The 10,526-nt window shown below is 47.0% G+C and overlaps 1 protein-coding gene across 1 annotated transcript; it reads right to left on the reverse strand.

The window, feature by feature from the left end:
- Window positions 1-2,736: 2,736 nt before the first annotated feature.
- Window positions 2,737-8,241, reverse strand: LOC131265862 (pupal cuticle protein 36-like). Its single transcript, XM_058268196.1, has 4 exons — window positions 8,233-8,241; window positions 3,847-4,115; window positions 3,464-3,775; window positions 2,737-3,385 (listed from the first exon to the last, which is right to left on the reverse strand). Exons 1-4 carry the CDS (start codon window positions 8,239-8,241, stop codon window positions 2,737-2,739), a joined length of 1,239 nt encoding a protein of 412 aa, XP_058124179.1.
- Between the last annotated feature and the right edge of the window lie 2,285 nt (window positions 8,242-10,526).

Genomic DNA, 10,526 nt, shown 5'->3' on the forward strand with positions numbered 1-10,526 from the left:
TGGTCGAGAGACAGCACAAAAAAAAAGCATCATTGTTGCTCGAAACTGCCAACTACCGACCGGTACACCTCGCCCGTTCGTGATTCCTCCGGGCATCCCGCGGGTCGGCGTTGTATTTCCTCCCGCTCGGAAACCCACGGTTGTCACCATAGGAGCATAGGTGTCGTCCGAAACCGCACAATCTTCACCGGGCAACAATGACGCATTGATTTATTATCGTCAGCATAATTGACACCTCCAAAGAGGAGCGTACGTTTTGCTGATAAAAAAGTACCACATCTTTTCGTTGTTCGTGTTGCTCGTTCTCCATTTAAAAGGCGCTTTTTCATGTCGAGTCGAAGACGATTTTTTTTCCTATGGAAAGGGCTGCTGTTTTGAAGACACATCGTTCGGCTGAATGAATCGTACGTTACATCGGTCGGTGTAACACGTTGTCGGCTGAAGAGGGCTTTAAGGTGAAGGAATCCTCCGCGTGCCGTACCGGTTTGTGCTCTTTTTTTTAGCACTGTCAGAAGCATAGGGCTGAAGGCGCGTAAAAAGAGAAAAAAATGTCAAAAGTTTCGGCAACTGGATTAACGGCTGGAATGACCTACGCCACGTCTGCTGTTGTTCTCACAAGTGTGTGTAACGCCCGAGTATGATGGTAGGCCAGAGATGAGGGTAATTAAGTGGAATGAGGTGAATGTTACACCCGTGAACTTAAGATGGCTTATCTTGTTGAGGAATATAAATAGAGACGTCGGTTAGGGACAGTTTGAGGTTATTGGCGGTTTAAGATGATTTATATGTGATGAATGAGTAAGAAGATGTTTATGTACTAATAGAGAGTGTGTTGGAAAAGAAAAGTAGGTAGTTGTAACAAAATAAGTGTTGCATTTAAGTTGCAATAGACCGTCTATTTTATATGTCAATCGAGTAATAAGAAGTAAATTGATTTAGGAAACCACGAGGAAACATCACACTTATTTATCATCATACTATTTAAACCCTTAATGTGTTTTCATGTTGTGACATGGCTATCGATTGCCAGTGACATCAGGCAGGCAGCCTTTTTCGGCTCAATATGCCTCGCGCGCGCCATTTAATACAATACGACACACTCAATCAAAACCGACTGCACCAAATAAGGCATTTCGGCGGAAGCGAGACGCTCCGATCGGGCTTCGGGTGGAAACAGTGCCATACAGAACCTGGTGATAATTAATGCATGGTACAAAGCGTTTCATGCAACATTATTTCAATCGTACATCACCGCGCACATATGGAAAGGGCATTACGGTTTCCTTCGGCGGCAAGAAAACAGCGCCAAGCCTGGACCCCTCCGGTGTGCTAATGTCACGACTCACGGACATGGGAGAAATCTCGGTGGGCAAAGAAGACCGTTTGCCACATGAGGATGACATTTCAGAAAATACTAAACTCAACCATAAGTGCTGAGCGAGTGAGAACCGAGCTGAGAGGCGAAAACTTCTGGGAAGTAAATCGACTCCTACCCGGATCGATATCCTCATGCGGTGCAGATAAGGCCGCTTGAAGGATATCATCGTCCTGCTTGGCTTGGCTGCGGGTTTAAGCGTTGGAAACCCAAATAGGGCGCATCATTGGATGGCACTCAATGGCGGCATAAAGATGTGAAGTAAAGCGCTGCTTGGCACTGCTTGAATATGTCACGACTTTTTTGGCCGATTTCGACCGGATTAGAGATCCATATCCATGAAGGGCTCTCGAAGCCGTTCGGGAGGGTGCTTAAATTGACTTGTACAAATTATGTTATACACACACTGTGTTTATGCTTAACTGGCGGTAGGGTGCCAGGCGTGTCGGCTCGTTTCGTGACCGAGCACACCGTCGAGCGTTCTCGTTACTTCCCAACACCTTCACTGAGCTTCCGCGAGCATTGGGCATAAATCAATTTGTCTGTCAATAATATCCCGAGCAGCTATTATGAGCGGCCGAATGACATTCACCGAGCGTGCCCGTAATTGATGGGCTCGTGACTGCGTTGGAGGTGCGGACATTATTCAAATAGGATGATAAATTACATCAGCAGCGAACATGTGTTGAAGTTAATGGGTATTAATGTTTACACATCACGTTCGATCTAGAATTGTACCTCGAAGCAGGAGATATTTATCAACCGAACGGTGATATCCATGTTTGACCAACATCCTCTGTAATCGACTATGAACGCCTAACGGTATACTCCTCTGAGGTACTAAAAATTGCATACTCACCAGGCGCATCTGTCACGTATTGGCAACTCGTTCAAGAGATGTTGGATTTATCTCGCAAACCACACTTTCCTCCCGGGCACCCGCCTCTCGACCTGCTGCCGAAGGTTTTACAACCGACACCGGTTTTGCTGCGCTTTCGATGCGAAAAACCCGTTTTCATTCATGCGTCTTCTTTCAGCGGCGTGTCCAGCAGACGACCTTCTTTCGCGCACCCTCCGTTCGATCAAGTTCAAGTTCAAGCATTGCACGGCTGACGCAACGTCCGCCCCTCTGGAAAGATGTGGACGCGTAATGGCGAAAAGAAGAGGTACTACCAGAGATTTCGAGTGTTTTTCACATTTATTTCAACCGTTCCATTTAACCTTATTTACAGTGTGGGAATGAATCGTTTCAACAATCATCTGCTTTTTCTCCTGCTCGTTGTTTTGTTTTAGTTGTTGCAAGCGACGTTCATCTTGCGTTATTCAACTGAAGGCGTGGGGTATGTAGATCTAGGTGGGTTTTAATACTGGTAGCCGGACTGCGGGTTAAACGAACCATTGCCGGACGGTCTTCCTGGTGCACTGGGGCGGGATCCGGCGGGTGATCCAGCTGGACCGCCCGGTCCTGGATAGCCAGCCGCTCCTCCCGGTCCTCCAGCCGCCGGATAGCCAGCCGCTCCTCCTGGTCCTCCTGCCGCCGGATATCCTGATCCCGTGCCACCCGCTGGCCCACTCGGATAACCACCTTGTCCTGCTCCGGCTCCTGACGGACGCTGACCGGACGGAGCTCCGGGACCACCGGCCCCCGCTGGGTATCCTCCGGAACCGGTCACCGAACCCGGATAGCCGCCCTGAGATGGCTGACCACCACCAGCTCCGCTCGGGTAGCCTCCGCTAGGTCCTCCCGGGGACGCACCACCTCCGGCAGCCTGAGCGGCAGCGATCGCTTCCAATCCCTTGCGAATTTCCTCCGGAATGGGTGGTGGTGTGGGCAGATGGTCTCCTTGCGGCTGGAAGCCGTTCTCGTCGGCAATGTACGTTACCGTGATGACCTGACCGTCCGGAGCGGTGTACGAGTACGAACCTTGCACACTCTGGATCTCATTCTCTGAGCCCTTGTTCTTAACCTCACCCTGTTCCTGAACCTTGATACCGTTGGCCGTTTCATAGCTGGATGTTGTAGGCAAAGGGAGAAATTAAATAAGTGTATCCAAGGAGTTCGAGACAAAGGTATTCTATCACACAAACCTGTACTTGTAGCTTCCGTCACCGTTGTTCATGTTCTCGTAGGAGATGATCTCAATTGGGGGTTGGCTAGGGCCAGCCGGGGCTGGAGCTGCTGCAGGGGAACCACCACCGAACCCACCGGAACTGGGAGCGAAACCTCCCGACGGGGCACCAGAACTTCCTCCAAAGGACGATGGGCCTCCACCAGCACCACCAGCACCACCACCGCCGCCAAATGCAGAGGGTGCTCCACCACCGAATCCTCCAGAAGGAGGTCCATAGGCAGGAGAGGGTGCACTGGGGCGTCCACCAGCCGGAGCACCTCCTAAGGAAAGGTGTAGGTTATCAGACGCTTCGTCAAACCCTCCAATCCCTTAGGGATCCCCATTTAGTTCTCGGACATACCTGGTCGAGCTCCTGGACCTCCAAAACCGCCCGCACTAGGCCCAGCGCCACCGAAACCGCCCCCACCGGGAGCTACTCCTCCTGGTCCACCGAATCCTCCTGCAGGACCTCCACCACCACCCGGCGGTTTGCTACCGAATCCACCCGCCGAAGGAGAGGGTGCTGTCAGGCCGGGACCGCCACCTGCCGCTGCTGCTCCCGGTGGAGGCAAGTAGTTGTTGTCCAGGCGGGCACATGAACAGGCCGCCACAAGCGTCGTTAGTAGGATCTAAGTGGACGGGAGATTTAGAGCGAGGGGGGAAATAGATAAAAGGAGAATAAAACGGCTCGCGGCTCCAAATGCAGCTCAGCACAATCGACCATAACCTCCGTTTGAGTGCGCGCGCGCTTGCACAATTGACCTATAAAAGCCTCGAGTTACTTCAAGCTAGCGCAGAGGAAGAGTGGTCACGAAATTATCATTAAGAAAAATAGAGCCACAAACGAGACGAAATCGCGAATCAAAGCGTAAAGACCCCGATGACACCGGACCTGACGAGTTCGCTATGTTTGAAAGTGCTTTGAATGCACACATTGTTGGGCCCGCTGGGAGGTTTTTGCATAAATGGGGGATTGTGTTTCCCATCCCGATCACGGTATGGATTTTACGGCCGTCTGCTCCACTTCTCTTATCGGCCAGAATGGAACTGAAACTGGAACTGGTCGAATTGTAAAGAGGTTTGCACAATGCGTCAGCGCGCTGCTTCGATGCGCTGCAGGCTTGAAATCAACGACTCCGAGCGAGCGAGAACGGTTCGTTCCGAAGGCTAGCTCGCTGGGAGACAATCAGTCATACCGACATGGTGCCGATTTTGCGAGTGAATTTCAATGGCACATACCGAAACCAATAGCATGGGAAGAAAAGAGCATCTTCAGACAAAACCGCAATGATGCAAAACTTCTTTGCCTTTGACTTTGTTTAGTAGTACACAAAATAAATGAACGAGAGACGAAGGAAAGAAGTTACTATGGATTAGGGATTGAACGGGTATGGAAGGGGTATAGAAACACTTTCGTGGAGTAAAGTCACGCTTGATGGCGAAATCGGTTTGCTCGGATGCAGGGAATCCCGAAAGCGTTGTAGCAACATAATTATGCTGACCTTACCCCGTGCGACGTTCTTGGCCGTTTTGCTGCTTAACTGATAAACCTTTCATGCTTTCGTCGGTTGTTGTGCCACACACACTTAACCTGCGTTCTGTTGAGGGTAATCGTGCTGTCAAATCTGTGTGAATTAGGGCAAGAGTGCTATAGTGATACTTTGCGTAAAAGTATTTCAACCCATTATGTTTGAAAATCTCTATTGCGTGGAAATCTTGCTTTAATAATGAAAATTAAAAACTCTTCTATTTTACCACCTTCCTTCGGAAAACATTTACCTAAATTCTTCCTTTTTATCACCTTATTACCTATTTGTAGCTTATTTTTTAAATGACTCTGTTAAAAATAAGTTAAATTATAACCCCTCATCTATACTACAGAAACCCGTGCACCTTAATTATCTACTCTAACTATGCTTAAGAATGCCATTTATATACGTCCTGCATCTTTTCGGTTGAAAAATACCAAAACAAGCTCTAGTTTACTCAGATTGAAGTAGAATATCAAATTGCTCGTATCATTCTGCAAGCCATTTTATAGATGCAGATGCTTTGAAACAAATTCTTGTAGGATTTTTAGTTCATACACAATAACACTGCTTGAATCTAAAGAATCTTCCAAATGTTTTGGTTTTTACTATTACAAAATGCCAAAACTAAATATGTAGCTTTTACATTTAAAATCTCGTTAAATATTTGAAAACTATAATTTAGAAGGACCTAATCCAGAAGATGCTTTTTTTTAAAGAAGTGTGACAGTCCACTTACGTGCTGCGAATAAAAGAAATCTGTTATAGGAGGAATAGAATATACCACCTATCAAAAAGCTGACAAACGTGTTTAGCTTAGTTTTTTTTTAAATATTGTCGTAAATATAATTGTCCTAAGTCCAGAAGAAGATCAAATATCTGGCATTCCGCTTATTGTTTCCCTTCCTGGTCTGGTAGGGCACCGATCGGACACCATCAATCATGTAACCAACGAGCTACTCGTTTGAATCGGGGAATGCAGATCTCCTGCGGACATGAACATTTTTCTTGTGCCACACCTTCCTTACGGCACGGCTATTGGCTGTCGGTCGGTCCAAAGCATTTGCTGCGCGCTGGTAGCACCGGGAGCCGGTTGGCAAGTCAATACATGAGTAACGATGTTGCCAGTTTAACCCCTGCCAGGAGCATTACGGTGCGCCAGTTAACCCACGTGATCGGTAGCATTTAGAAGATGATTCTCGATCCCCATTTATGTCGACGTAGTTTCGACGTCGCCTTCGTACACGACGCTGTCGACAGCTTTGGATTGGTCGTGCAACGGGAAAGATGTACCTGCACATGGTTTGACCTTTCGCAAAATGTGCGGTTTACGTGTGTGATTGTTTTGTTCCTTCTTCACCGTATTATTTGATCACTGACGAAGGAGAGGAAATTGGCTCATTTCTAGAACCCGCGAGCGGTGGAATTCATTTCGCAGTCATTTGCCGAATTTGAAGATGGTACAAGCTGTGCCTCAATCTCAAAAATGGTATTACATCTCAATAAAGCGACTTGAGTAAGACCCAAAATGGTTGCACCGATGGAGTGTGGAGATTGGCCGAAAGCAAAAGCGACTACTCGAAGGCTTTGAAACTGCTCAAAAATAGCATCGGTCGGGCGAACGACCGTTAACATAACGCCGTCAGACAATCGGATTATGCTTGCCTTTCACCGGGTTTGGTCGCGGTACGAAACGGCCGGGAAACCGTTGTTGCAATCCCCGGGCAGATGCAGTTTATCAGCTAGCGATACGGGCTCCTACGCCTCCTTCAACACCTGCGGAGTGCGCACACTTAATCGATCGCCAGCGGGTTGACCCTCGCGGCAATGGACATTGAGGCAAATTGCGCTCGGCGCTTAATCAGTGTGTTTAATCGCATGTTTTGAATTTTCTTGAAGGGGTACTTCATTTTCATCAAAGATGGGGTCTTTTTTTTCAGGCCGAAGCTTCACGGAAGACCCGCACCGATCAAGAAACAATAATTTTCTGCCTTTGACTCTTCGCGCCGGTTGCATTGGACGGAGTTAAAAATTACATCACACAACCGCAGTCAAGTGGCTGCGCGTGCCATTCGATCGATGACGTGGGTCGTCAAGGTTTTCTGGAATTTTTGCAAAAATAGGGTCACCTCGGCGATGACCTTTGCCGGTGCGCACCTATAATGGAGGAAGCGGAGATGGTTTTCCATCATTACAATCAATTAAACTTAAAGATCTCAAAGCGAGTAGTGATGAGTTTATTTCGAACGGCAAGTGCCGAACCTGAGAACCGGCACGGCGCGTGATCGACGATCGATGGCCGGCCGCGCTCGGCGGGGGGATAATTTGGATTAGGATTCGAGAACTTCGGCGCGGCTCCGACGCAGTCCAACTTTGATTGGTGGCTCGACCCCCACGAAATGTTTCCCAATCGGAAAACAACGCTAAAACACAACCCATTGGCGATCATAATGAGCTGCCCGCGCCCGCTCGGTTGTAACATAAGTGCTATTGATCCCGGGGGCGGCGTGCAGGTGAGAAATATTCGCAGTCGCAAAGCTAATCATTAAGCATGGATGATGGTAATCCGCGCTTTTGATGGCGCGATTAGTACAAATGGCATGATGAGTGGCTTCTGCAGCCGCGCTAGGACGAGGATGGCATTGGGATCGAAAGAACGATTAAGAAATTGACCGAGGAAATGCCTGAGGGATAAGAATGATTCCAAGTGGTGTTTTATTTCGCAAACATTCTACAACTGAGCTGGTAATAGAATCAATATTACAAGGACGAGTGGGCCATGCGTTGAGATTTGCTAATGTAAAATGCAATTTGATTTGATTTGATGATTTGTAAAAATTCTTATTAGCATAATTAAAAATATCAAACGAAATCATACAAGGTTGTACAAGAGTTGTAGAGCTAATGTAACAAAATAAATTATAGAAAACGAAAAAAATGTAAACAAAACAAGATACAAGGTTTATGTAAATGTAACAAATTTTTTTTTACGTAAGCTCTCATAAGAAAAAAAGAAAGATTTTCGATAATATTTTCTATTTTACAGAAACGAATTCTGTGTTGTGTTCAAAAGCAAAATTGACAATTCACTATTTTCATCTTCTAACTAGGATGTTATCATAAAAAAACTGTTTTTTGGGGGGTTTGAACAATATTTTAGGAATGGATTTCACACATTACATTTTCATCTACTCAAAACATTATAAAGTCCACTTACGAATTTCATGCTGGCAAACACTGGTAAATCACACACTGAGAGTCTGGAGTACTGCTGCTTTGTATCACCGAACCGCTCCGATGTTGCAGTTGCGCGTGCAACTGGGAAGGCAAAAACTGCACGCCGCAGCCGTCAAGGAGCACTGACACGGGCAACCACGAACCGACCACTAGACACCGCTGAATTGGATGACACTCCACAGTAGGAAGAGGCACAAATCCGAATGTGTTGCCTGAGCGGTAGGTTCTGCTTTATATATAATCCGCTGCATCGGCGCGCGGAGGCTGCGGTGGCATCGATGCTCGGATCGAAAGCATAAAATCCCTCTTTCTCTAGCGCACGGTGCCGCGACCCGAAGCCGCATTCTGGGTGGTGGGCCGGAGAGAATCGGCACCTCGCGAAAAACCTCACATTGATATCTGCACTGATGGAACTGGGCTGCTTGATTGGTGGGATTGGGCTTCGAGCGGAAAGAGAAAGGCTGAAGGGGGTCTCCAAATCGGCACGAGGCTGGAAGTTTCGAAAAACTGCGTAATGGGAATGTAAAAATAAACACCATGTACAATAAAATGAAATTAAATTCAGTAGTTGAAAAAAGTAAAAATATAATTACTCCAAATTTGGAACCAAATAATAAAATAGAATTTGTCCTTAATAATATTATTTAAAGTAAAGAAACATAGAATAAAATAAGTGTATTTGGCTCAAACAGTTCGGATTGGAAACGGAACGAATTATAACCTGATAGATAGTTCTTCTGACAAATGTTATGACTTGCCAATGATTGATTCCAAAGAGGATAATCAGGTAACAATACGAAAACAAACGGGCTGTCATCGGCGGAATCATTCAGTTTGGTTGCTTGCTCCGGGCGTATGCAATAAATAACGTTCTCCAATTTACGATCACCGGCTCCACCAATGTTTACACCGTTTTGTTACACCGCGTGTTTAGTAGCGCTATGTAGTATCGCAAATCTGACAGATCTCGACGGGGAGGTTGGACCTCAGCTGTCAGGGTTGTCTCCGGTGGTGCAGTTTAGGCATTAGGCAAATCCGATAGAACCAACCGCTGGCTGGTATTGTTTTCCTCTGCTCAACGTAGAGGTACGAGGTAGGTAAAGAACCTTACCATTGACTACGGGGGTGTTTTGAATTGAAGTTCAAGAATATTCCCTCGCAAGGGAGGACCGTTGATTCATAATTCCTTTTTGGCCCTCGCGCAAAAAGGGCAGGGATGCCATTTGTTTATGGAAATGAGCGACGCGCGGTGCATTGTGTAGCTGATCGTACGTCCTTCCCTCGAGAGCGCTTCTGATAACATCACCCCGAACGACATTAATGATCCTGCCGGAGTGATAAGGCGGCGAAGTAATCGCATTCGCCAGACTTTTACAACTTGCATACAAGTGAAAGGATATTTGAGAAGAGTATCGCGTTCCCATGGGAACCAAGCAGTAGCATGGGAAACGACAAACCATCGAACAGTTCGTGGCTAATAACGCAACAAAATGGGATCAATTTGGAGCCATTTCATCGGCGAAGAAGGTTGCTGCACAAATGGGTCCGCTAGGTTCTCATCCATCTCCGGTAATGCACCCAATTGTAGCACACTGGAACAATCGAGCCCCGATCGGGCTAGATGCAATCGCTCGAAATGCTATTGATCAGCCGATTTCCTGCCGATTTCGGTGTCTAAGTGGGCCAACACGCTGAAACCAAGTGCAAGGTGCACGAGAACGAGAAGCATCGGCGCATCTTCGCGTAGGTGTTCGGTTTTGATCGGACACTTTTTTTTTGCGCCATCGAAGCGGCGCCAGTTTCTTCCCTTCCCGAAAGGGGGACATGCAAACAAGGGCTGGAAAACACGGGTTTTCACGGGGTTGGCCAAATGGGTTTCACTCTTTCCCAATCGGCGCCTTTTCCAATCGCCAGAACGCCAGCTTCGAAGATTCGTGCAGAAAGTTTGTTGCAACTACCGGCATCTTCGATGATATTGGAGCAAAAATCGAGTGTGAAATGGAGCGGCACAGGGAGGAGTGCAATCAACCGTGCACTATGTGCCGATGCATGCCGATGCCGGTGCATCACGATTGCAGTCGCGGTTTAACCCTTTCACGACCAAGGGAAACATTTTTCCCATCTACAAAACTCGTTACTGTTTGTTCAACTATTATCAAAACGATACTTTTGAAACGAAACATCAAAGAAAACATTATGTCATAGGCGGAAAATGACTTTCTGAACGAATAAACAAAAAAGAACTATCAAAATTAATTGCTCCAAAACCAAACC

Source organism: Anopheles coustani, chromosome 2 (genome assembly GCF_943734705.1).
Source record: "Anopheles coustani chromosome 2, idAnoCousDA_361_x.2, whole genome shotgun sequence".
NCBI classification, from domain to species: domain Eukaryota; kingdom Metazoa; phylum Arthropoda; class Insecta; order Diptera; family Culicidae; genus Anopheles; species Anopheles coustani.